A 26,020-nucleotide genomic window follows, 5' to 3' on the forward strand; every position below is an offset into this window, starting at 1 on the left:
GGAAGAGGCCTGGCTGGGCCTTCTCCTTCCCTGGCTGCCCTGGATAGGGACATGGGCATATGGGCTGTCTGGGGCAACAGGCTCCCCCACCCCAGATGGAGTTCGGCAGAGGTATGATCAATACCCTGCCTGGGATGCCCCGCTACCTCCTGCATGCAAGGTCAGGGGGTGGGCCAAGCCAAGCAGGGAGCTCCCACATGGGCAGTGGGCGGATGCATAGGTCTCAAGAGACTGCTGGGCGCTTCAGGTTCCCCTACTCCCGCCAAGACAGTGGTGCCAGGTGCCACCTGCTGGCTGCAGAGAGCAGGGAGGGGCGCACTCAGAGCTGCAGGAAGCCAGCTGGGAATCCTGCATCACTCGGCTGCGATGGAGGGAGATGGGGCTGGGTTGGGGCTGGAGAGGCCGAGACGCAGGCAGGGAGGGCCAGAACGCAGGAGACACAGGCCACAGTGGTTCCAGATCAGGAAGTTTTATTGCTGACATGCAGGAAGAGTCCCCATGTAGTACAAAAATATGTCTTTATACAAACTTTTTTGTGACTTTTTCCGTTTCTTTACAATAGGACTTCTCTCAGTGTGTGACACCCAGTGAGGGCTGGCCCATCCTCCTCTCCTTTGCTTCACCAGAAAAGTAACCAGACACATGGCTTGACCTTGGAAGGGCGCAGTCTGTCTGACAGGGCTTTGCAGACCCGGCGGCTATTGCTTTGGAAAGGAGGAGAAAGACCACGCACGGGCAGCAGCCTGGAGGGGTCGGGTGAGCTGCTGAGCGGGGGCTCCGCCGCAACAGGCCCTGGCCCAGCTTCAGGCCCTCACAGGAGGACAGTCAGGGCTGGGAGCCCTAGGCCGGACTGCATTTCCGCTCCCGCAGGAGACTTTTATGAAATAAATATAGAAAAGAGGGCATCCACCAGCCCCGCAGCACAAGACCCTGGCCCTCAGTGCTGCACAGCTGAGACAGACGCAGGCTTGCTGCTCAGGGGGAGTAAGTGCTGGGCTCCAGTGGGCTCCCACAGGCCCACTGAGACAGAGGCATGAGGCGCCCAAGTGCTGGATGGGGCATGGGGAGAAAGGGGCGTGGGCAGCCCTGCTACTGCTGGCAAGAGGTGGCCCCATTTTTTCCAGATGGGGAAACTGAGGCACAAGGAGGTTTGGGAACTTGCCCAAGGTCACTCACAGTGAGTCAGCTTTTTCGGGGGAGGAGAGCAGCTCACACTCTGGGAAACACAGTCACCTCCCCACTGGGGAGCAGGGCCAGGCAGGAGGCGCCGCAGGGCCCATGACTGCTGGAGGGGACCCTCAGCCTCTCTGAGGACATATGGGGGGTAGGCCTCTGGGGAAGGGTCTTTGCTTGGCATCAGGCAGGGCCAAGTCCAGTGAGGGCAAGGGGAGGGGGGCATTCTGGTGAGAACAGCATTTCTGGCAAGACGGGCATCCACTTCAAAATCTCGGCTCAAAAGGGCAGCAGGGCTGTTCTCAAGCCAGGCAGGCAGGCTCCCCCAGTCCCTACGCTTCTCCCGAGTCCCCACCGCCCATGGAGGACCCTTGCTAGGATCCACTGGGAGAGACACCACATCTATTATGAGGCAAGGGCACAGGAGATGTCCCCACCATCCTCTAAACCCAAGAGTAGGGTAGGGGAGCATACCGGCAGGCCCCCCAACTCACAGCCAGGCCTGCAGCCCAACCCCGGGGCCCCTCTGCATCGGGAGTCCACGTGAGCTTGGTACCACGAGGAAGGATGGAGAAGGGAACAGGTTAACTCGCGTGCACAGCACCTCAGAGAAGCCACTGAGATGGGAGAGAAAGAGCCAGGTCTAGAAAGGCCTCCCATCACCGGCAGCAGAGAGGGACTGGTGGGCTGAAAGGGGACAGGGGCCAGCAGGAGGGGCTTCCCTGCCTGGGGGTGAGGAGGGAGCCCACGTGTGGGCTGTGGACTCCTTGCTGTCCAGCCAGGCTGAGGGCAGGGAGTGGCCATGGGCTGAGCCACCTAGAGATGGGAGAGAAGTTGGTACGGTAAAAAAATAAATATATTTGAGTTCGGCTTAAGATGAGGTGAAGGTTTTCCAAAGCTTGGACTGAGGGGCCTGGGTCAGAAGAAGAAGGATGGAAAGAGGCTGTGGCAGGGGCCTGGGAGAGCAGGGAGAAGGGGACACTCGCTCTGGGGCACGCAGCGAGCTGCACTTTCAGCTTATTTGGACTGTGGGGAGCAGCGCCCCAGGTCAGGTGGTGGCCGCTGGGGAAGGCCCTGGGGCGGGGTGAGTGGGCTCCCTCCTCCCTCTCGCTCAGTCCAGAGACAGCATGGTTAAAGAGACAGAGGTAGATTAAAACATCATGATTAAAAGCAGATTAGTTATCTAGGCTTCTCAGATTTAAAAACCAAACAATCGAGCAATCATCCCAAAAGGTAGCTTCGTGGTACCTCTGCTGACCCCACATGTGACCTGGGCTGTCCCTGTCCCTGCCCTGTCCCTGTTGCGGCCCGGGAGAGTCCAGCACTACAGGGCCCAGCCCTGACAGCCATGCCTTTGGCTGGGGCTGGAAGAGGTGGCAGCAGTGCTGGTGGCCCTGGCTGAGGCTGTTACTTCCGAAGGTAGCGCTGCGCCAGGATGGCCGTGTCCAAGGAGGTCATGGGCTGTGCGTCGTGGCCCAGCCGTCGCACCGGAGGCGCGCTGCCGAACTGCCGCTTGGGCACCCAGCTCCGGGCGTCGTGGATGGAGCTCTTCTCCTCGGCCAGCAGCAGCTGCTGCCGCATGTAGTTCTCAAACTCATACTGGGAGCACTCCTCCGTCACCTTCGCCTTTGAGGCCGGGAGAGAGGGAAGGAGCAAGACAAAGATAAACCCAGATGAAGGCAGCGTGGCAGAGGGCAGGCATGAATGCTGGCAGCCTGGCTGCTGCAGTCACCCTTCCAGGCACCACAGCCTCAGGCCTCAAGGCTGACGGCGGGAGTGGCGCTGAGGGCAGGTCCCTGACACCCTCCAGCCAACCAGCACTCGCCTTGCAGGCCACCCTGCGGATCTGGGACTGATGCAGACTCACGCTTCCCAACTCACTGGTTGCGTGAGAGGTCACTTTACCTCAGAAGCCTTAGCTGTCTGGCCTCTCACAAAGGTTCTCTGAGCCCTGAGGCGGCCAATGCATGTCAAGAGGTACGAGCAAGCCCTGGGCTAGGGGCTCAGCACCTGGGGGAGCCACATACACGGGGCCCCATGCTGAGTCCCTGGGGTGGTCCAGGCAGGTGGTAACAGAAGCTGAAGTGGTGTCCCCGTGCCAGTCACTACAGTGGACAGCAGGGCTTCAGGATCAGACTTAGGTTCAAGGTTCAGCTCCACTACTTCTAAGCTGTGTGGCTTTGGGAAAGTCCTTACCTCTCTCACCCTCAGCTTCCTTTCTGTAACGTGGGGCTAAGGACACAGGCCACGCAGGCCCACACTGAGGGCTGAACGACGTGCCCTCGGGGTGGGCGCTCACTGCGGGCTAGCCAAACAGCTAAAGGGCGGAAGCTGGAGGTGGGCAGGGCTTGGAACTCTCCGTCCTCGGGGGCCAGGAGGCTCTGGGAGGCTCTCCCAGGCACGGCCCCTCCTGGTCCTACCTACACACTGCTCACTGTGGAGCTCCAAAGTGGGCCAGGGAGGGAAGGTCCTTCCAATATCCAGGGCCCAGCAATGCTGTTGCTCGGCCAAGTCCTGCCCTCCAGGGGGCACCCTAAGATCACCTGCCCGCTGCTGCCTGGTGCCAAGTCTCTGCCCCCACCCTAGGCCCAACACTTTCTCCAGTGCAGGGAATGGGGAGGAAAGAAACAGGGAGAAATGAATCATCTGAAAAATGAAAAGCAGGAAGGGTGAGAGAGAACTCTGACTCACAGGGGCAGAGAAATGTGATGTGGGCAGCAAGAGGAGGCTGAGAGGGCTGGCCTGGGCCACTCAGGCACTGGCTCCAGCTTGGCTGCCCCACGGGCCTCTCTGGCCAAAGATCTCCAGCTACACCAAGCCCAAGGCAGGCCCCAGGCAGCTCAGGCTGAGGACTGAAGTCTCCCTTTCCCACCCCAAGGCTGGGCAAGAAGACCAAGGAAACCCTGTGGACGGCGGGGAGCTGCCACCTCTGCCCTTGCCCTGCCTGCCCCCAGAAGCCCGTCCCTTGGGGCTGGGTAACGGCCCATCTGCCCTCCCCAACTCACCTCCTGGGAGCTATCCACATTGCTCATTTGGTCATCGATGTCAGGAACTACTTGCAAAGGCCCACTCAGAGATGACAGGGACTGCCTGCAGGGAGGCAGACAGGTCAGGCTGGCCCCAGAGAGACCAGGTCCATTGATCCCAGACTTAGCTGGAGTCAGACACACCCGGGTTGTGTTCCTGCCACGAGACTCTGCTTTTCTGAGCCTCAGTTTTCTTATCCATAAAGGGGGACAATTTCTCCTTTACAGGTGGTGGTGAGAATTCAGTGAGGCAATGCCCATCCCCCACTGGCATGGCCTGGGCAGCTATGGCAGCCCATAGTCGCTTAACCGTCAGCTCTGCCTACGCCTTCCTGATCTTGCCCATGCAGAGAATCTGGAAATCGGACTCTAACTGGTAGAGAAGCAGGCTGACTGCAGGCTGCTTTTTCTGGGTAGGATGGGCAGAGGCCCCGAGGACGCGGCCTGGTGCCCGGTGCAGTGCCCGTCCACTTACCACGATGCAATGATGGCACTGAGGGCCTCCAGGACATCGGCAGCAGCCAGGCGCTGCTGGGGGTCAAGGACCAGCAGCTTCCGGATGAGACATACGGTGTTCTCAGAAACCCGTCCATCCCTGAGGCAGGGAGTTGGGAAGGAGGGCTCAGTAGGTGGTGCTGGGTCTGTGGCCAGGATGCCCAGGTTCACTGTGCCATTTCCCTGCCTTAAGCCCATCAGGCTGGCCGCCCCCCGCCCCCCGGGTGGCAGGACTCACTCAGGGATGGTGTACTCGGCAGCCTTGATCTTGCGGAAGAGCTCCTGCGGGATGCTGTCGTAGAAGGGGAACTGGCCATACAGCATGGTGAAGAGCACCACACCCAGGGCCCACATGTCACTGGGCTTGCCACGGTACGGCCGGCCTGCGGGCACACACACCACACTCAGCCTTCAGGCTGCAGCACCACCACGGCTCACCAGCCTGGAATCCCACCCGGGGCCCTCCCTCCACCTGCCACCCTCACTTCCGGTCCCCCCAGAGCCGTCCTCTGAGCTCCTGCCTGTGCTCCCCCATCCCCTGTTCCTCAGGATGCACCTCTCCTGACCCCCGAGGAGAGGGCTCACTCTGCACCTGCTCACAGCACCTGCCCTGCCCGGCCAGACGGCAAGCCCCTGGGAGCCAGGCCTGGGTCTGCAGCCCCAGCACCCAGCACAGCAGCTCACAAGCAGGGGGTCAAGAACGTTGGCAAAGCAGGTAACTAGCTGGCTCCAGATGAGCCAGCCACTCCGCCTGTCACCGTCCCCACACCCTGCTGCCTCCTTCACGACCCGGACGACCACTTGCAGAGTCCCCTCCTTTGTCTACTTGTGACTCCCCATCTGCCCTCTAGAAGGGAAGTTCTCAGGTGCAGATGCCTCCCTGCGGTGTTCACTGCTGAGCCCCAGTGCCCAGCATGGACCCAAGTATTTGCCAAATGAAGGATGTCCACTTAATTAACATCGCTGTGAGAGTTTCCTCATCTGTAAAGCAAAAAGGAGCAGACATCTAACCGAGCACCCGCTTTAGGACAGCACTAGAAGAAACACTTTTATTTCACTAACTGCACTCCACGGCTTGAGGACACTGAGGTCGTGATCGGCCCTGTCCAAGGCCACATGGCTGTTCAGTGGGCCCACATCTGACCGTCAGGCCCTGCTGCTTGCCTGCTTTCAGGGCAACCTGTCCACCCACCCAGCAGCAATACGGCACCTCCCATGTGCCAGCCATTTTCTGACCCACTCCCCCAAATGCAAAATATGAGGACTACTGGAGCGTTCGAAAGCCCTTGGCCCTGCCCACTCCCTGCGATGCACCCTCCGGTACACCAGCAGGCTGTGGCAGCCTGGACGCCAGAACACAACTTTGTTCTCCGTGGGCGTGGAAGAGATGCTGCTAGGTACCCTAGCGTCATCTCCCTGGGCGCCCAGGGCCCAGTGAAGGGCAAGCAGTTTAACCGGGAGAGGGTGTGCCATGTGGGCATGGCAGTGCCATTACAGGCCTCAGCCTGTGTCTTCAGAAGGTACCACGGCACCTTCAGGATAGCGCTGTTGCCTACCACAGAGGGCTGTTGTGGGGAATAAGCACCTGCCCTGGCTGGTACAGCAGGTGGTTCTGTGGAAGACGAGCTTCTCCCAAGCTCTTTCCAGGCTGTGTCATCCTTGGCTCTTTCCAGCCCCCGGTGCCAAAGGGCAGCTGCGGTGACTGTGTGGCTGACCCCATGGCTGACTCGAGGACAGCCCCCTCTTCCTAGAACTTGCTCCACCAAGTGGGGTCGCCAGTACAGAACTCATTACTTGTGCCACCATTCTTAGCCCTGTATGGCTCCAAAAAAGGTGCTGCCTCTCTTCCCGTGTCTGGAAGATGCTTCCTGCTGAGCTGTCCTGCTGACTTAGGCAGGAAGGATCTGCTTCCAGGACCTGCGGAGGGTTCCCTCAGCCTGAGCCTCTGCCCTGACCTGGACGTATGACTGGCCCCTCCCCGGACAAACTCGCTGGGAGCCTGACCTGGGCAGGCAACCTTCCCTGGGCTTTGGCTTCTGAGGGGACACTGCACCTGCAAGCTTCCCTTTCAGCAAATCATCATGCCAGACGGCTCACTGCAAGCTCCGCCTCCCAGGTTCGCGCCATTCTCTTGCCTCAGCCTCTCGAGTAGCTGGGACTACAGGCGCCTGCCACCATGCCTGGCTAATATTTTGTATTTTTAGTAGAGACAGGTTTTCACCACATTAACCAGGATGGTCTCAATCTCCTGACCTCGTGATCCGCCCAACTTGGCCTCCCAAAATGTTGGGATTACAGGAGTAAGGCACGGTGCCCGGCTGATTAAGGGCATTAGTTAATCCCTCAGGTACTACTACTGCCATCCCTATTTTATAGATGAAAAAACGGAGGCCCAGAAAGGTCTGTAACTTCCCCAAATTCACACGGTTATTAGCCAGACTATCACCTCCATGAGGGCCAGACCAGGTCTGCCTTTTCACAGCCCCATGCCCCATGCTCATGCTGGGCACATGGAGAACAAATGAAAGGGCAGACCTGGGCCCGAAACCCACATGGTAGGGCTGGTACTTCAGCTTCTAACCCAGGAGGGAGGAAGCTGAAGTCAGAAGGAGATTGGAGGCCGTGATCACACAGCTTGTTCAACAGCAAGGCCAGAATTGAGAACCCATGTCTCCGGTCTCCCAGTCGAAGACTCCTTCTGATTCAGTCAGATCCCTTTGTTTCATCCTCCAAGACAGGCACGAGTCTGGAAGAGCCAGAAGGATAGGCTGCTGGCAACAGCAGGGAGGCCCACAGAGCTTCTGATTGCACATGAAGGCCACTCTAGCCTGGTGCTGTGAGAGAGGAGTCCCAACCAGGGCCAGCCCCCGGCCCGAGCCCTGCAAACAGCCACAGCCCCACTCACAGGCTCGGTGGAGGGAGGAGCCTGGCTCTATCTCCTATAGAGATGCTTTGGGGATTACTGTGGAGGGTGTCAGGCTGTGCTGGGCCATGGGGGTGGTGCCCAGGGAGTTAGGGTATACCCCTGGCACCCAGATCCCTCTAGCAGAGGCTGTGGTGACTCCAATCAAACCCCCAGGTCTGGGGAAAGGTGCTACTGGCTTTGCACATGGGCAGCCCTGGGGACAGGCCTGGCTCTCCAGCAGAAGCAGCAGTTGGGGGAGCCTCCGAGGGAGTTGTAAGTGCTTGTATTACAGCAGCCTGCTCACCAGGACGTGTGTGAAGACCTGGGATGAGGCTGGCTCTGCCACTGCACAGAAAGGGCGCACTCACGTGTGGGGTGGGGATGAAGGATCCTAGAGACAACCCCAAGTTCTCCATGTTGGAGGGATGGGAGCTGGTGTAAGCCCCGGTTCCCTAAAGGATTTGGGCCAAGGACAAGGGGGAAAGGGAAAGCAACAGAGTCTATGGTGAAAGAGTTGGGAGCATGGGCTTTGGTGGGAGGCAGCCCTGGGGCTCTGCCTCCATTTTCCAGTTTACTATTTATTAGCTATGACTTTGGAAAAGAGATGTCATCTCTAAGCCTCAATTTCCTCATCTGTGAGAAAAGGACTTAAGATATTGACCTCACAGGATAGCTGTGTGGTTTCAACAGATAATGTGAGTCACGCTCAGCACTGTGTCTGGAACTTGGAAATCAGATTAGTGGGCAGTAACTTTGGGAGTTTTTTTTATTTTTTGAGATAAGAGTCTCGCTCTGTTGCCCAGGCTGGAGTGCAGTGGTGCAATCTCAGCTTACTGCAAGCTCCGCCTCCCAGGTTCAAGCGATTCTCCTGCCTTGGCCTCCTAAGTAGCTTGGATTACAGGCAACTGCCACCACGCCCAGCTAATTTCTGTATTTTTAGTAGAGACAGGGTTTTACCATATTGGCCAGGCTCGTCTCGAACTCCGGACCTTGTGATCCACCCGCCACAGCCTCCCAAAGTGTTGGGATTACAGGCATGAGCCACTGCGCCCGGCCCGTGAGTTATTTATTTGTTTTGTGTATTATCTGTCTCAACCCCACTAGTAAGTCAGCTCCATGAAGGCAGCGATGTTTGTCTACTTTGTTCACTGTGGTCTCCAAAGTGTCTAGAACAGAGCTTTGGGCCTGGGTGGCCCTCAGCAAATAGTAACAGAATGAGTGAACAAAGACAGGGAGTGAGGGCTCTGAAACGCAAACGCACAGTGGCACGCGCAGTTGAGAACTGTTCAATGGCTTCCACTCGCACTTGAAGTAAGGGATGACGTCTCTTAATGAGGCCTACGCCAGACCTTGCCTGATCTGGCCCCCGCGCACCTCTCTGGCTTCCCCTTGAACCAGGCTCACTTCTGAGCAGCTTGAAATTGCTCCAATGTGCTGTGCTGCCTCTGGGACCCTCCGCCTCAGCCCAGTCACACACACCCAGGGAATTCCTAGTTCCCCTTAAGATCATAGCTCAACTGTCACCTTGTGGGGAAAGTCCTCTAAGCACCCTTCATCCACACTCACAGCAATCCCGTTCCTCCCTAGCACTAATCTCAGAGGAATTAAACATGCATTCGTGTTATCGTTACGTCTTCCACCTCCAACAGACCAAACATTTTGTATGGGGAGCGACAGTACTGGTCTGGGCCCCCAGTGAAGCGCCAGCACCTTGCCCAGGGCCTGCCCACAGATTTGCTGAGTGGATTGTCACAGAGCCTGGCTGTACTGAGCTTGGAGGCCCACTGCCTGGCACACACACGTACCACTGAGCACGTCAGGACTGATGTAGGCAGGGCTGCCCCTCTGGTCCTTCAGAAGGTCCCCCTCGCTCACCAGATGCTTCCCGAGGCAGAAGTTGGTGATGGTTATCCGATGTGTCCTAGGAATGGGAGACAGAGAGTGAACAAACCTCAGTGTCTATAGCAACGGGCACAAGACACATAGGCAGGGCACACCTCATTGGGCCAGTCCCTGATCCTGAACAGCAGGAGGTGGGCTTCTCGCCAGAGGGCGAAACAGCTGCCCCAACCCCCTCTCCAGGGAGCAGAGGAATCAGGCCCCAGACTTTTCTGGCCACCAGCCGAGCTGTCCTAGCAGGGACTGGCTTCTCTCCCAGGTCCTGAGTGTTGCACAGGCCATCCCCGGACCTGCTGCCCTGGATGAATCTCGGGGTACAGCATAGGGCTTAGAACAACTTTCAGAGATTTCCCAAAAACAGCCTCGTGTCATATTCTAGACTGGGAGTGACCAGAGATTTAGTTCAATTTCCTCATTCACACATGAGGAAAAGGAAGGCCAGCAGAGATGAGTGACTCCACCTTGGGAGGTGACCCCAGGGTGGCCCCAGCCGCCCCCACACCACGGAGTCTGTCAGGTCACTGTCTCACTTGGCCCCACAACCACTGCAGAGGAAGAAACTGACAGTGGCCAGTGAGGGGGATTTTCTCACTGTCCGGTTTCAGATGATACAACAAAGGCACAGGGAAGTGAAAGGACTTGGCCAAGGTCATGCAGCTGGTGAGCAGAACGGCAGGATCCAAGCCCAGGTCTTCGAGGTCCCAGAGCTGCGCACACAACTGACAGCTTCCTCATGCCCAGATGTGTCCCTGGGCAGGGCCCCAGGCCCTGAATGACTTTTCCTTCTGTTCCATCAAAACTGACTCATCCCTTACCTTGTACTTGTGACTCTGCCCTGGCTAGAATATCACAGACTCTCCCTCTGAAAGGCGTGGGGCAGAGCAGCTTTGGGCTCTGATCCTTTGGAGAAAACTCACATGTGGACAAAAGGAAGTGCCCTGAGAGGACCTTGCACCACACCGGAGGCTGGGAGTGGGGGCAGGCCCTGTCTAAGAGGCCCGGGAAAGGCTTCCTGGCCCACGGGGGCAGGCAACGAGGAAGGGTGCCTCTCTGCCCAACTGCCCTGCTGCTGTGTCGGCTGGCTGGGTGGAAAAGCTAGGGGGAAAAGCTGGGAGGACAGCAGGAAGGAAAGCTCCATGGGGGCCTTGGGCTGCCTCTCACTACCATCAACTCTCAGAGCTCTCAGAGGCACAGCGCACGCGTGGCTGCCGGTGGATTTCCCCAGGAGCTGCGTCCAGGAGGTTCTGAGAGCCCTCAGCAATCTTGGGGAATTCTGCTGGCAAAGGCCTTGATGCAAAACAAAGGCTAGTCTGTCCTCTGGATTCCTCACGGAAACGCCGAGTCCAGGGCCTACACAGGCCTGCCCTGTCAGCTGCCATAGGAATCTGACTGGTGACCCACGGGCGGCTAGAGCCTGAGCGCACAGGCGAAGGGTCACTGCGCAGGGTCACATGCATGTCAAGGAGTGGACTGCTCTAGCTCTGAAGCTCCAGTGCCGCTGCCCTGAATATAGGACTGCTCAGGCCTCTTGTCCAGAAGGTTCCCACAGAGCAGAGGCACTCCTGGTCAGAGATGGCTGCGGAAGCTGCAAATGTATCCTGTGGGTCTCTGAGGCTCAAGACGCTGGGAGGAGGACAGCTCAGGAGACAGTACGGTGGGTTTGGGAGTCAGGTTCCCAGTACTGGCTCTGCCACATCCTTGCTGTGTGAATCTCTTGCTAAACCTCCATTTCCTCATGTGTACAACAGTGAAATCCTAGCACCAAACTCCAGAACTGGGTTAGGATTCAGCAAGATAAGACAATCTCACGGACAGCACTTAGTCCAGTGCCTGGCAAATAGTAGCAGCTGGTGGTTGGCACACCCGGTGGGAAAGATTCTGTCTTGGAGGCGGCAGGGGAGAGGTGCCATGGTGTGACAACAGGCCTGGGACAGCACGTGCCAGTGTGGCTGAGCTTTCAACTCAACACTGCTGGTGGGACTTTCCCGCTCTCTGCCAGGGCACGAGCAGGCACAGCTGAGGCTCTGCAGGGCTGAGTGGCAGGAGCACTGGAGTCTCTCCACAGGAAGCGGCACGGGCAGCTCCAAGGCCTCCTGAGGTTTGGCAATGCTCCCCTGCCCCGCCACCACCACCCAAGCAGGAGGTGCACAGCTCCCTGGGAGTCCCACACGTCCTAGTCTGGTCCTGACAGGAGGGGGCAAGGGCAGAGTGGGACAGAGGGAGGGGACGTGTGTCAGTAGGATTGGCTCTGAGTGAGTCACGCTTTAGCTATGGCCCTTTGGGCTGCCACAGTGTTTTTCTCCTTTTCTAGGAAATTGGTATGTTGCCTGCCTACCAAAAAGAAAGGAGGAAGCAGAAAGACCCCACAGCACCTCGCATAACCCCAGAGGAGGATTTCAAATTTCGATCCTTTTAAAATCCAAAGCGGGATGAACTTGTCCTTGCAGCTGCCTTGCCAACACCTCCCCTGTCTGTTCCTTGGGAGCTCTCTGCTCTGCTGAGAAGGCCTCCAGTTGGCCCGCCTGCTGCTCCAGTGGAGGCAGAGCCTGGCATGACGGGTGGGAAGGGGCTGGAGTGGGCTGGAGCTCCTTCAGGTCAACTCTCAACGGAATGAGGTGAGAGTGGGGCCCCAGAGCAGAGGATGTGGCAGAGGACACACACAGAGCAGTGAGTCTCACTGCACCACACCACCCTGCCGCTCTGGAGCGCCCATGACTCAAGTGCAAGGCAGCCAGAACCTCTGTCTGGTTCTGGGTGTGAGTGAGGTGTCGGCATTCTGCAACCTGAGGAGCAGGCACGCACACTCACAGCAGAGCTGCTACAGCCACGCCGGTGTCTGCAGGGTGGTGCGACCCCTTGACTACACTCCCAGGACCAAGGAGGCCTGCAGAAGTGAGAGTTGGAAGCAAATCCCCCAGCGACACAGAGGGGCCAGGAGTGCTGGTGTGGTTAGCAGGCATGAGCCCGGCACGTTCCCGTGACAACCCCGCGATGCTCATTTAGAGCCAATGAATGGCTGTTGTGGAAGGCCTGGGAGCTCTCTAGTCTAGCTGGAGGAGACATGGGCTCTGTGGCCAGATGGATTTAGGTGCCCCAAAATTATGCCCTCTTTGTGAACAGCGAGCCTGTAGTCCACAGCAAGATGGGACTGGCCCAAGGCCCCAGAGAGGGCCAGGGGAAGGGGCAGGACCCAATTTCCCAACTCTAGGACAACTGGCTCTCCACAGTCCAGGGCTGGTTTAGTCGGGGCTCCCTACCACCTCCTCTCATGGTGCAGAGCTATGGCTGGGGGACCGCTGGGCCCTCACCAGGGGTGTCCTCGTTGGCTGCTCAACATGCAGCAGGCCTCATTTCCAGAGACGTGAGCCCACGGGTCCTGTTCTCCTGTCTCTCAGCCACAGGCTCTCCAGTCCTGGCTGGATTAGCACTGGGATGTGCTTGTGATGCGCCAAAGCCCATCATATTAGGTAGCCTCACATCCACTTATTTGCATCTCAGGCCAGTCTTCCCAGGAAGCCAGGATGACCTTCACTTTCACAGATGAGGAAATGGAAGCTCAGAGAAGTGCTTGGTACCTCAATAAATGAATTCAATCAATAAGTAACCAAACGAACACACTCTCATGGTCTCCAAGATGACGAAGAGCTGGCACTGGGAAGTGAGCCAGGTCTGACCCCCATGTCCGTGCTGCTTCCGTCCTCTCCAACTCACTCACTCAGCCAGTCCAGGGTTTAAGCAGCCCTGGAATTTCCTGTTTCCCTCCCTTCCCCCTGCAGAGCATAGCAGGGCAAGGTTCTCATCCCTTCACTTTCTCAGTCTGGCAAATCCCAACTCATCCTTCGCGAATCGACTCAGGCAGCAGCCACTGTCCCTCCACATGCCCCTTGCCCTCTGCATGCTGCTCCTGCACACATGATACCATCTTCTGGTCAGTACCCCATCAGATGGTAGGCTCCAGAGGGTAGTGGTGGCACTGAGAGTTTCTGTCTGCAGCCCCAGCACCAGGTGGTGCTAGTCGAAGGATGGAGAAGGCTTAGCTGCTGAGATGAACAGCACTGTCCCGATGGCCTCTCAGGCTGGAGCTGTGGGTCTGGAGCCCCCAGCAGTAACTCGCCATCAGCTGAGATGGGGCACAAGGTAATGCCCCCTCCCCGGAGGCCAGCTTTCAGGCAGCTTCTTTTCCTCTGACCACTGTGGCTTTGGCCCCTTTAGAGGACAGTGGGCCTCGGGCCCCTCCTGGGCTGGGCTGGTACAGCCACATCATGGAATGAATCACCCACAACAATTCTGCTGTGAGATTCGGGCTGCCTTTGTAAGCCCTCCAACCTGCTCAATGCCGAATTGAGAGGTGAGGGAGGGAGGCTCAGGAAGAACGGCTGGGGGCGGGGCGGGGTGGGGCAGATGCGCCCTTCTCAGCCCCGCATTTCCAGGATGGTGGTAGTCCACAGAGTGGGCCCACTTCCTGCCGGTCCTGGGTCCCTACATGGTTGGTGGTCCCTCCAACATGGTGAGACAGTGGTAGCACTGTCCCAGATCACTCCAAAGAGGCCCAGGACCCTCTGCTGAGGTGGGATGACAACCTGAAACCAGGGCCGCGCTTGGTCTCCCTCTGCTGCTGGTTCACCAACAATGTTGGGGTGGGCCGCCTGATCCCCTCCAAGTCTAAGGCATGCTCTTCCTGCTGCTGAGAGAGCTAGTCACAGTTTACAGGTAACTACTCACAGCTGCCTCTCCGGGAGGCTCTCTTAGCCAAAAGCAGCTGCCTTGCCTAAGGGAGTGCCCCTCCCTATGGACAGCAGACATTCAGTGACTGCTAGGGGGGGCACAAAGGCCATGCGCAGGCCATCTGCAGGGCCATCCCACTCTCGAGTTTTTCAGGCTGAGGCCCTGCTGGGACTTCACTGAGGTTTAGCTTCTCCCTCTGCCTAATTCCACCCCGTCACCGAGAGCACTCCACAGTAAACCTCCTGCACGTAAACCTCAGAGTCTGTTTCCTGAGGAAACTGACCTACAGCAAGGCCTCATTTTGCTCATTCCTTCACCCCATTTGTCCATTCAAAAAAGATACATTTTTGTAGCGATGGGGGTCTTCACTATGTTGCCCAGGCTGGTCTCAAACTCCTGGGTTCAAGTGATCCTCCTGCCTCAGCCTCCCAAAATGCTGGGATTACAGGCAGGAACCACTGCTCCTGACCATTTAGTCCATTTTTATAGTAATTTTCTGAGTATCCACTAGGAGCCAGGCATGACAAATAAATGGACCAAGGAGATCTAAAGTTCTTCCCAGAGCTCCCTTTCTGTGGCTCAAAACTCCCAGTCTCAGCAAGCCCCCAATTCCCATGTTCATCCCATCCCCAGAATCCTGGGATTCCTGGAGGAAGTGGGTTGTTTTGAGTCGGAATCTCCATGAGGACACTGCAGGGCACCAGAGAGTTGCAATGTGTAGCCTGCCCCAGGCCTAGGGTAACAGTGTGGACGAAGAGACAGGCATCTTACCTCTTGTTGAGCACCATGTTCCCCAGCTTCAGGTCTCTGTGCACGATGTTCTTCTGCAAAACGACAGACGTATGGTTTATATTGTCCATGTGAGAGGTGGCGTAAGGGCCCACCCTGTAAGATGGGGGCCCTCCCGGTGTTAGAGAAGGTGGGAAAAATTCTATGATGTGTCTCTTTAGGCTCCAACCACAGGCAGATCAGGACAGTTCTAAGTTCACATGACCCATGCATCTGGATGGGGAATGAATGTGCACCTAGTCAGTGTCTCCCCATCTGCGGCGGCTTCTTCAGCTCTTTCTCCCCTCTGGGCAGCGGCTGGTGGGGAAAGTCACTCATCTTTTCACCTCCATTAGACATTCCATAGACAGGATGGATCTGGGGGTCGGGGAGGAGCTGTCATCGCTCTGTGACTAAGTACCACAGGCTCGGCCCACATTAGTGGTGCACCGGGAAGAGGCTCAGGCTCTCCTACCCTTTGTGCTGGCATGTCTGACACCTCTAATCCTACAAGAAGCTCAGACGTGCTGTAGTTGCTTGGGGTATCTCACTGTCATCACTACATGGGGGACACCAGGCCTCTTAACTGATGGGGAATAACCACACGGGCTCTGCTGGGCTGCAGGTCAGCCCTCACCAGGAAGGTGGCCTGCAGGGTGGCACTGTGCCTCCCCCTGTGCACCTGCCATTCAGCCGCTCTTCTTTTGGACAGTCCCAGCTGCAAAGCACACCCGGGCGCGCAGGACAGAGCTGCCTTCTGCTCAGCAGCAGCAAGAAAGGTGGCTTTCTGTGGCCAGAAGGTGTGGTAGCAGAGTGTGGCCTCACCTGGTGCAGGGCCTCCACCACGCGGACCACGTCGTAGAAGATGACCACAGTCTCCCGCTCGCTGAGCCTCTTCTCCTTGATGACGTAGTGCTGCAGGTTGATGAGGTCAGCGGTCTTGTCGCTGAAGTCGTGAGCACAGAGGCAGTCCAGGACGAGGCAGATGCGCTTCTTCATCTTCTTAACCATCCGGCTGGATTCTGTGTCCTCAACGATTTCACAGGTGCGGTCCTGGGAGGCAAGGGGGCAGCACAGGGCTTGGCTGTGAACTCGACAAGGCCAAGGCCAGGGCTTGGGACTCTCTGGAGTTGGACACTCAAACCAGTGAGGGAGCCTGGAATAAGCCTGCATGTGCAGGCCATAGAGGACTGAGGCCTCTAGACCTCTAGGCTGAGGGGGCAGCCTAGACCATGGGGTGGCTCAGCACTGTGAAGCCTCTTGTGTGCCAAATGCCAGGACCAGCAAGAGGCTGAAGCTAAAACATCTCAGGTGAAAGCTTAATGCTTTGATCATAATGCAAAGGATTCAGATCAGGTCTGGGCATTTAAAGCCCAAGGGCCCTCTCAGCCTAGTGCTTAAGCAGCAAAAATGGGCATCCTCCCTCCACGGCACCCGGGTTCCAGTAACTACCAACAGAACCCCTCTCGATGTCTAAGATGGTAGAATTTAGAAAGAGGTCAATCTTGGCAGGCTCCAGAGGCCACACAGGTTCTGTGTGTCCAGGACACCTGTTTTCCTCATGGATGCAGTGCTCCTGACAGTCACATAGTGGTGGCTAAGAGTGACTCTGACCTCAGACTGCTGGGTTCAGGCCTCAGCCACCTTGTTTTACCTGTGGGACCTGGGCAGTTTGCTTACCCTCTCCAGGTCTCTAGTTCCTAATCGGTAGAAGGGAGCTGGTAATCCCTCCCTCACAGCCCGAGAGAAGTAAATAAGACAATCCATGTCCTGTGCTTAGGTCCTGCACTGCCAGGGCTCAGTAAGTGGGTACCGCCACCAATGTTGTTGCTGCGAGATGGACACAATGCTAGCAAGCTCTAGACCCATTTTCCTTGCTGAAAGGTATCTCGAGTAAGACAAAAAACAGGTACAACCTGCAGACTTCATCTGACCATCTTGAGGAAGTCCTTGGTGTCATGCGGCGTAGACTGACCTGTCCCCTCTGGGGAACTCCTGGAGGACTAAATATCTACATTTCTTCTTCTTTTCCTTTTTTTTTTTTTTTGTGAGACAACGTCTCACTCTGTCACCCAGGCTGGAGTGCAGTGACATAATCTCAGCTCACCGCAAGCTCTGCCTCCCGGGTTCACGCCATTCTCCTGCCTCAGCCTCCCAAGTAGCTGGGACTACAGGGGCCCGCCACCATGCCTGGCTAATTTTTTTGTATTTTCAGTAGAGACGGGGTTTCACCATGTTAGCCAGGATGGTCTCGATCTCCTGACCTTGTGATCCGATTCGCCCGCCTCAGCCTCCCAAAGTGCTGGGATTACAGGTGTGAGCCACTGCACCCAGTCTCCACATTTCTTCTTAAGAGCAGGACCACACCTCATATTTGCTTTTCTCAGAGGCCCTAGCACAGTGTCTGGCACATAGACGGTATACTAGAAACACTTTTGATCAGCCAGGTTCTCTCATCCAAAATGACATGAACTAAGGCCAAGCTTCTGAAGATATCAGAGACAAAATACCAAGAAACCACAATCACTCTCAATTTGATTTCATGTTTATGGGGATACTCTTAATTTCTGGAGTTGCCTAATAATACTCTGAGTCACCTCTAATTGCAAATTTAAGAACAAAGACCTTGGTGGGGTGTATACATGCGGGATGGGAAGTGCTTTCCATTTGTTCTATTTCAGGAACTCAAGCTGACAAGGAGTTTTTATTGCCTGAACAGCAATGATGATGACAGAGTTCCAGCAGCAGCTCGGTGCCTGACACACTCTCATTCATCGTCCCAACCACCACTGGAGGTAGGTACTGTTATCACTATCCCCATTTTACAGATGGGGAATCTCAGGCCTAGAGACCTGAAGTGACTTGCCCAAGGTCATACTAGCTGAATCCAGGACTGTCAGCATCAAAACCTGAGTGCTGTCTCTGGCACTGTGCTGCCTCTGAAACAACAGGTCTGTCTTAGCAAGAGCTGGTCCTGGCCAGCAAATGGCTGAGGGCTCACTGGACGCTCAGCTGAGGAACGAGGCTGTTCCCAGGCCTGTAAAGAGGCCTCGGGTCATTCTGAACCCAACTCTTCATTTCTGGAGACACAACTTCAGTGCTGCCCCAAGAATGGTTCTTGTCAGGTACACACTGTTAATCAACACCTTTCCTAAGGGACCTGGAACATCTGAGCACAGGAGCACAGGCACGTTTGCTGGACAAACTGAAATGCCTGAGCAGGCGGAAGAACAGGTGGCTCCAAAACAACTGTGGAGATCTACAGACAGCCCCAAATGCTGGTTCCTACTTGTCGTCTTCCCTCCCACCCTAGCCTGGCCAATTTCTGACGATGCAGCTAAAAAGGGCCCAGAGCTGGGCACGGTGGCTCACGCCTGTAATCCCAGCACTTTGGGAGGCCGAGGTGGGTGGATCACCTGAGGTCAGGAGTTTGAGACCAGCCTGGACAACATGGTGAAACCCCTTCTCTACTAAAAATACAAAAATTAGCTGGGCATATGCCTGTAGTCCCATCTATTTGGGAGGCTGAGGCAAGAAAATCGCTTGAGCCTGGGAGGTGGAGGTAGCAGTGGGTCAAGATCGCCCCACTGCACTCCAGCCTGGCAAAGAGAGCAAGACTCCATTTAAAAAAAAAAAAAAAAAAAAGGACAAGAGGGCCCTTTTGAGATGGAGTCTCACTCAGTTGCCCAGGCTGGAGCTCAGTGGTGCAATCTCGGCTCACTGCAACCTCTGCCTCCCAGGCTCAAGCGATTCTCCTGCCTCAGCCTCCCCAGTAGCCGGGACTACAGGCACGTGCCGCCACGCCCAGCTAATTTTTCTATTTTTAGTAGAGATGGGATTTCATCTTGTTGGTCAGCATGGTCTTGATCTCCTGACCTTGTGATCCACCCACCTCGGCCTCCCAAAGTGCTGGGATTACAGGCGTGAGCCACCGCGCCCGGGCCTGGGCCCGAGTGTCTTTAAGTGACTTCCTGCTTTCTTCTTTTCTCAGAAAAGCGGCTCTTCAAAGAGAGCCTGGCTGCTGTAAGATGCAAACTGTATGCATTCCTGGCTAGGCTGTAACCATCCCCACAGGAGCACAGCCAGTGTGGCCCAGCCTGACTTCCAGCCCAGCCCAGCCCAGCCCAGCCACCCACCCTGGAAGTCCTGATGTACGCAGCATGGCAGGGACACCCGAGGGTCACGTGAGCTGCTCGTATGGCTGTGGCCCCAGCAAGTGGCAGCCCCTGGAGCCAGCCAGAGGTGGGTGCGAAGGGTGGCGGGGGCAGGCCGCTCACCTGGAAGAGGCCGTGGTGGTGCACCACGCCGTCCTGCGTGTGCAGGAGAGAGAGCAGCGAGTACTCGGTGTGCAGCAGCATCTTGCCCTGCCGCTCCTCCTGGCTCTCTATGCCTTGGTCCCCCCTCTCCTCCAGGGTCAGGATCTTTAGGAAAGCACAAAAATAAAACCAAAACCAGAACACCTCACTTGACACAGCAGAACCACCAGAATGGGGGAAGCAGGGGGCTTTCTACCACATGACATTTGTGCACAGCGCACACATAGACACACCAAGTGAAATAGTTTTTCTTAATATGATGGTGATGTAATTTATGCACAGACAAAACTCTTTAAATCAGAAGTTGTTCCGAGGGAGACTGTGAACTTGATTGCTTCTCGGGAAGAAATGGCACTACTCTTGTTCACAATGACGCAGGTGTGAAGGTGGAGGAGGGAGGAGTGGGTTGGCATGACAGGCCTTGGTTCTGAGGCACCCTCACCCTCATGTCTCACTTACCTTCAGCTGATAGAAGTCATCCGTGCCATCTTTCCTTGCCAAACACTGCACAATGCTTGGCACCGGTGAGTTGCCCAGACGAGGACCTACGGCACAGAGAGCTGCTGGTCTCCTTTTCAGAAGCCCTGGCTGTCACAATGCCAGGTCACCATGTGGTCTTTCTTACTAGACCTTCTATTCAGGAGGGCACCATACCTCACGTGCACTGAACTGATCCCCCCCCCCAAGGTCTCCTGGTAGAGTTTTCAAGGTCTCCCCTCCAAAAATAGAGGGGTATGTGTGCTCTGCCTGGAGCACATCCAGTGTTTGCAGGCACATTTCCCAAAGAGAGGTTTTCAACCCTGGGTGCATGCTGGAGTCTCTGGGAGCATCTATTAAAAACAAGAGATCCGGCCAGGTGCAGTGGCTCAAGCCTGTAATCCCAGCACTTTGGGAAGCCGAGGCGGGTGGATCACGAAGTCAGGAGATCGAGACCATCCTGGCAAACACGGTGAAACCCCGTCTCTACTAAAAACACAATAAATTAGCCGGGCATAGTGGCGGGCGCCTGTAGTCCCAGCTTCTTGGGAGGCTGAGGCAGGAGAATGGCGTGAACCCAGGAGGTGGCGGAGCTTGCAGTGAGTGGAGATCGCGCCACTGCACTCCAGCCTGGGCGACAGAGCGAGAATTCGTCTCAAAAAAAAAAAGAAAAAAAACCAAGAGATCCAGGTTGGGTGCGGTGGCTCACACCTGTAATCTCAACACTTTGGGAGGCTGAGGTGGGAGGACAGCTTGAGCCCAGGAGTTTGAGACCAGCCTGGGCAACATAGTGAGACTTCTTCTCAACAAAAAATAAAATATTGGCTGAGCACAGTGGAGCATACCTGTAGACCCAGCTACTTGGAAGGCTGAGGTAAGAGGATCGCTTGAGCCCAGGAGGTTGAGGCTGCAGTGAACTATGTTTGTGCCACTGCACTCCAGTCAGGGCAACAGAACAAAGCCCTGTCTCAAAGAAACCAACAAACCCAAGAGATCCTGGATCCTCTGAAGAGCAACTGCAGGGTGACGATCCAGGAAACTATAGCTGCAACAGGTTCCCTGGTGATTCTGATACAGCCATCTGGCCCCTGTGCAAGTGCCAGCTTTGGGGACCTTCTGTACTTCTGGAGATGCACAGTGCTTGTTGTCCCTTGACAGCGCCTTGCCTGAGCTTTCAGAGTGGAAATCTGATGTCACAGTGCCACTGCTGCGTGAAAAACTCTTAACAAAGTCTGCTGCTCTTTGTCTTCCTTTTTACCAGTGACATGTTCATAGACCCACTGCTCTTAACATACCACCCAAACTCTTTGGCCTCCAAGGCCTTGCATGATTCGGTTCCTTCCCACCTTTCTAAGCGAGGATTCCCTGTCCCATGCCATACTCCAGCTCCTAATGTTGGGTTCCTAGTTCCCAACGTGGTAAGCCCTTTCGTGCTGCTGGGCCTCTGCAGTGCTGTTTCTTCTGTCTGCAATGTTCTTCCCACAGATGCTGCTCGTCCTCCTCAGGTGTCAGCTCACATGGAGCTTCCTCATAGACAGGCCTTTCTTGCCTGCCCTACCCACAGGCCCTTCTCATCTCACATCATTGTGGAACTTCTTCAAGGCACTTGCACCACCGGTGATGACTGGTGAGTTGTTTGTTTCTCTGTGAGGGATGGAACTTGTCTGTCTTATTCACTGCTGCATGCCTGGCAAACAGCACAGGCCTGGCACGTAGCAGGCACGCACCATTAACTATGTACTGAATGACGGGAGCTGGAACTATCCTGTGCCTGTAAGTCCAAAATGCTCTCCCAAAGTAAAACTCACTCCCAGTCTCTGTCCACAACTCTGACTATAAGCAATTTGGACTGCTGGTCCTTATGCATCATGCAGAAATGCTCTGCTGCTCCTCTGGCCAACTGCCAACACCTGTGCCAGGATTTCTGTGCCAATTTAAAGAAATTTGGGGGGCTATACAAAATGCTTTGTGAAATTATGCCATCCAAGAATGGCATAAAGCAGTGCCTCGGATGATCTTGGGTTTTCATTTTATTTTATTTTTTAGAGACAGAGTCTCACACTGTTTCCTAGGCTGGAATGCAGTGGTGTGATCACGGCTCACTGTAACCTCAAACTCCTGGGCTCAAGTAATCCTCCTGCCTCAGCCTCCCAAGTAGCTAGGACTACAGGCATGTGCCACCATGCCCAATTAATTTTTATATTTTTCTTGTAGAGACGGGATCTCACTATGTTGCCCAAGCTCAAACTTGCGGAGTCTTGAACTCTTGGCCACAAGTTATCCTCTCACCTCGGCCTCCCAAAGTGCTGGGATTACATAGTGAGCTCTTGCCACCTGGCCAGAGCTTGGGTTCTAATGCGGCTAATGACTTCTAATGGGTGTGCTTCCTGTGGGCACATCAACATTCTAGGGGCACACATAGGATTCTCTGGGGGAAGACACGGAGCCTAGCTATTAGCTAAGACTGATGTAAGGCTGGTGCGGCTAAAACACTGACAGCCCCTGGTATAGAGTGACCTAAGGCTTGGGTCTTCCACTGATATAAATATACTCCACTTCAAGTAGTGAGGCTAGGGACCAGGCCTGGGGCAGGGCAGGACCACACACTGCTGAGGGTGGGCCACCCCACTCTGATGTCTGCAGGTCAGATCATGTGAGCCAATGTACCCTGCCCCTGCCTCCCGGCCCACCCATTTTTCCCAAAGGTCAGAGGCTTACCAAGGATGAATGGTCCAGCTCTCTTTGCATTATTTCCAGAAATCCCACTTCCTAGAGCCTTGGCCCTGGCTGACGTCTCCCCAGCTCCTCTGTCTGATGCTCTCCGCTTCATTCTCAGCTCTAGACAAGAGAGAAAGACCCCTTCTCACTGAGTAAGTCAGCGAGTTTCCTTATGCTAACCCAGCCTGCAGGTCTTTGACTTGGGATGCGTCACACAGTTGCCGCTGCTGCTGTTCCGCTGTAGCCGCCACCTCCTCCCGCTCCCAGAGGAGCATCCAAGGCTCCCAGTGACAAAGAACCACAGCTCCTTTACTTGGATTGATTAGATGCTAAAGGTGGACATCCTTTAAGGTAGCATATACAGGGTACAGAGGTGGGGAGCCAACACACCAGCACCAAGTGTCCAGTTAAATTCAGAGAGGAGAAAACTGTGCTTTGTGCAGATGCTAATGCCAAAGAGAGCCCCAAGAGACCACCACAGAGACACAGAGGAGAGCCAGTCCCATCCAGCTGAACACCAACCCTGAGCAACTATTCCCAAAGTGAGACGTGCCCTCCAAATACCTACAGCCTAATGACCCGAGGTGCCCATTCCTGGACCATATCTGGACAGTAGGCCCCAGGAATGGGATGTTTATTACACATGAGGCCTGGGGGCTTCTTATGCCCATGGAATTTGATGACTACGGCCCTGAGAACCCCTCTTCCCATCTTTCCTTGACTCTCTGGTCCTCTCAGATGAAAGAACTCCCCAAAGCTGTCAGTGGCAGGGTTTACTTTCTCTTCCCTCATAAACTCAAACTTTTCCTGAATTACTTTTCAGAAAAAGACAATTCATTGTGTATTTAAGAGTCAGTTAGAGAACACTACTGAAGATCACTGAGCACTCTGATTTGCCTGATAATCCCGAGATCCTCCTGTGTAAAAATGAAAGGCGGACATTGGGGCCAGAGACTAAAAGACACCTCTGGACACAGATTAAAAAAAAAACAAAAAACAGATGAAAACACAAAAGAAGAGTTGTTTCTTCCAGCTCTCCAAAGTCAAACACCTTGGCAAAGCAGCGTCCGAGGGCGACAAGGAAACAGATGTGTACAGACGAGTTCCACGTGGGGAAGGTCAGGGGTCACAGGATGCCCAGCGTGGGCGGGGGGGCTCCAGGAAAACTTCCCTAAGGATACAGGAGTGGGCCAGGACATTTGTGGTAGGAGGGCCTCAGTGAGCAAACATGCCCAGGTAAGAAATGGCATGCAAGCAACCAACTCCAGGTAGTCTGTGCTGCTGAACATCCAACGTGAGGCAGGGAGTGGTGAGAGGTGGCCTAGGATAGAGGCCTGACATCCACCTTAGGAGTGTAGCCTTTACCCTTCCATAATGGACTCAAAAACACAGAATCCCAGCCTGTTCCTGTCTTTTTCTTCATATAAAAGTAACTGATGTTCTCTGTAGAAACGTTAGAAAATACACATACGCAAAATTAAGAAAATAGGGTACCCATGACCTCACCTCCCAGATGTAACTGCTGTGTTGACATTGAAGCATGTTTTTCCTGTGTGTGACTGTGTGTGTGCTTACAGAAAGTTTTATTATCACAAACATATGGACCACACTGTAATGCTATTTTATAAGTTTCCTTTTTTCCCACCTAAAATACATTAAGTGAGGCCAGGCGCAGTGACTCCATGCTTGTAATCTCAGCACTTAGGGAGGCCAAGGTGGGTGGATCACTTGAAGTCAGGGGTTCGAGGCCAGCCTGGCCAACATGGTGAAACCCCGTCTCTACTAAAAATACAGAAATTAGCTGGTCCTGGTGGTGCACACCTGTAATCCCAGCTACTTGGTGGCTGAGGCACGAGAATCGCTTGAACCCGGGAGGCGGAGGTTGCAGTGAGCTGAGATCACGCCACTGCACTCCAGCCTGGGCAACAGAGCAAGACTCTGTCTCAAAAAAAAAAAATTAGCTGGGCATGGTGGTGGGCGCCTGTCTCGGGAGTCTGAGGCAGGAGAATCGCTGGAACCAGGGAGGCAGAGGTTGCATGAGCTGAGATGGCGCCATTGCACTCCAGCCTAGGGGACACAGCAAGACTCCATCTCAAAACAAACAAACAAAAACCATTAAGGATAAATTTCATAGTATGTGAAATACATCTCAATAAAGATGTAAAAAACAAAACAAAAACCCATTAACATCCCTGCATCACAATAGTCTTTTGCAGCATCACTTGAGACAGCTACACAGGCTCCTTGGTACAATATACAGTGATTTCTCTGACCATTCCCTATTTATGGACATCTAGGTTCTTTCCACTTAAAAAGAATTAGCCAGGCGCGGTGGCTCACACCTGTAATCCTGGCACTTTGGGAGGCCGAGGCGGGCGGATCACAAGGTCAGGAGATCAAGACCATCCTGGCTAACACGGTGAAACCCTGTCTCTACAAAAATCCAAAAAAAAAATTAGCTGAGCGTGGTGGCGGGCACCTGTAGTCCCAGCTACTCGGGAGGCTGAGGCAGGAGAACGGTGTGAATCCGGGAGGCAGAGCTTGCAGTGAGCCCAGATCACACCACTGCACTCCAGCCTAGGCGACAGAGTGAGACTCCGTTTCAAAAAAAAAAAAAAAAAAAAAGAATAGTCACGCACATATAAGTATACATCTTGCTGGCCGGGCGCAGTGGCTCACGCCTGTAATCCCAGCACTTTGGGAGGCCAAGGGCAGATCACGAGGTTAGGAGATCAAGACCAACCTGGTTAACACGGTGAAACCCCAACTCTACCAAAAATACAAAAAATTTGCCGGGTGTGGTGGCATGTGCCTGTAGTCCCAGGTACTCGTGAGGCTGAGGCAGGAGAATAGCATGAACCTGGGAGGCAGAGCTTGCAGTGAGCTGAGATTGCACCACTGTACTCCAGCTTGGAAAACAGAGCAAGACTCCATTTAAAAAAAAAAAAAAAGTATACATCTTGTCATACTTATCTGTCTCCCTCTGGATAAATTCCAAGAAGCAGAGTTGCAGAGTCAAGTGGGGCACATTTTAAAAAAATCCCCATTAGGCTAATACAAGGGGGGCATGTTTTTAACGGTATTTGACATATGTTGCCAGGCTTCCAGGATGGCTATGCCAATTTACAGTCCCAACAGCAGTGTGGGAGAGTGAGTTCCAGAACTTGTACCAGGACTCAGTTATTTCCTTACTCTTATAAATGGCCCATCTGGTGGGCAACAAAGAGCATAGCATTTTATTTATTTATTTATTTATTTATTTTTTTGAGACAGAGTCTTGCTCTGTGGCCCAGGCTGGAGTGCAGTGGCGCGATCTCGGCTCACTGCAAGCTCCGGCCCCCCGGGTTCACGCCATTCTCCTGCCTCAGCCTCCCGAGTAACTGGGACTACAGGTGCCCGCCACCTCGCCCGGCTAATTTTCTTGTATTTTTAGTAGAGACGGGGTTTCACCGTGTTAGCCAGGATGGTCTCGATCTCCTGACCTCGTGATCCGCCCGTCTCGGCCTCCCAAAGTGCTA

At 54.9% G+C, this 26,020-nt stretch overlaps 1 protein-coding gene across 3 annotated transcripts in view; it reads right to left on the bottom strand.

Moving 5' to 3' along the window:
- Window positions 1-449: 449 nt before the first annotated feature.
- Window positions 450-26,020, bottom strand: part of STK40 (serine/threonine kinase 40) — a 54,603-nt gene continuing 29,032 nt past the window's right edge. For 2 of the 3 annotated variants that reach the window (XM_011989009.1, XM_011989007.1), the window contains exons 2-11: window positions 22,503-22,622; window positions 19,767-19,852; window positions 19,269-19,412; window positions 15,817-16,044; window positions 14,995-15,047; window positions 9,405-9,520; window positions 4,933-5,077; window positions 4,675-4,794; window positions 4,179-4,263; window positions 450-2,799 (exon numbers count right to left, since the gene is read on the bottom strand). In XM_011989009.1, coding sequence (XP_011844399.1) covers window positions 2,581-2,799; window positions 4,179-4,263; window positions 4,675-4,794; window positions 4,933-5,077; window positions 9,405-9,520; window positions 14,995-15,047; window positions 15,817-16,044; window positions 19,269-19,412; window positions 19,767-19,852; window positions 22,503-22,614 — 1,308 coding nt within the window. In that variant the 5' untranslated portion in view covers window positions 22,615-22,622 and the 3' untranslated portion in view covers window positions 450-2,580. Of the gene's footprint in view, window positions 2,800-4,178; window positions 4,264-4,674; window positions 4,795-4,932; window positions 5,078-9,404; window positions 9,521-14,994; window positions 15,048-15,816; window positions 16,045-19,268; window positions 19,413-19,766; window positions 19,868-22,502; window positions 22,623-26,020 lie in introns of all 3 variants that reach the window. The other variant, XM_011989008.1, reaches the window with a different exon arrangement.

Source organism: Mandrillus leucophaeus, unplaced genomic scaffold (assembly GCF_000951045.1).
Source record: "Mandrillus leucophaeus isolate KB7577 unplaced genomic scaffold, Mleu.le_1.0 Scaffold343, whole genome shotgun sequence".
Classification (NCBI taxonomy): domain Eukaryota; kingdom Metazoa; phylum Chordata; class Mammalia; order Primates; family Cercopithecidae; genus Mandrillus; species Mandrillus leucophaeus.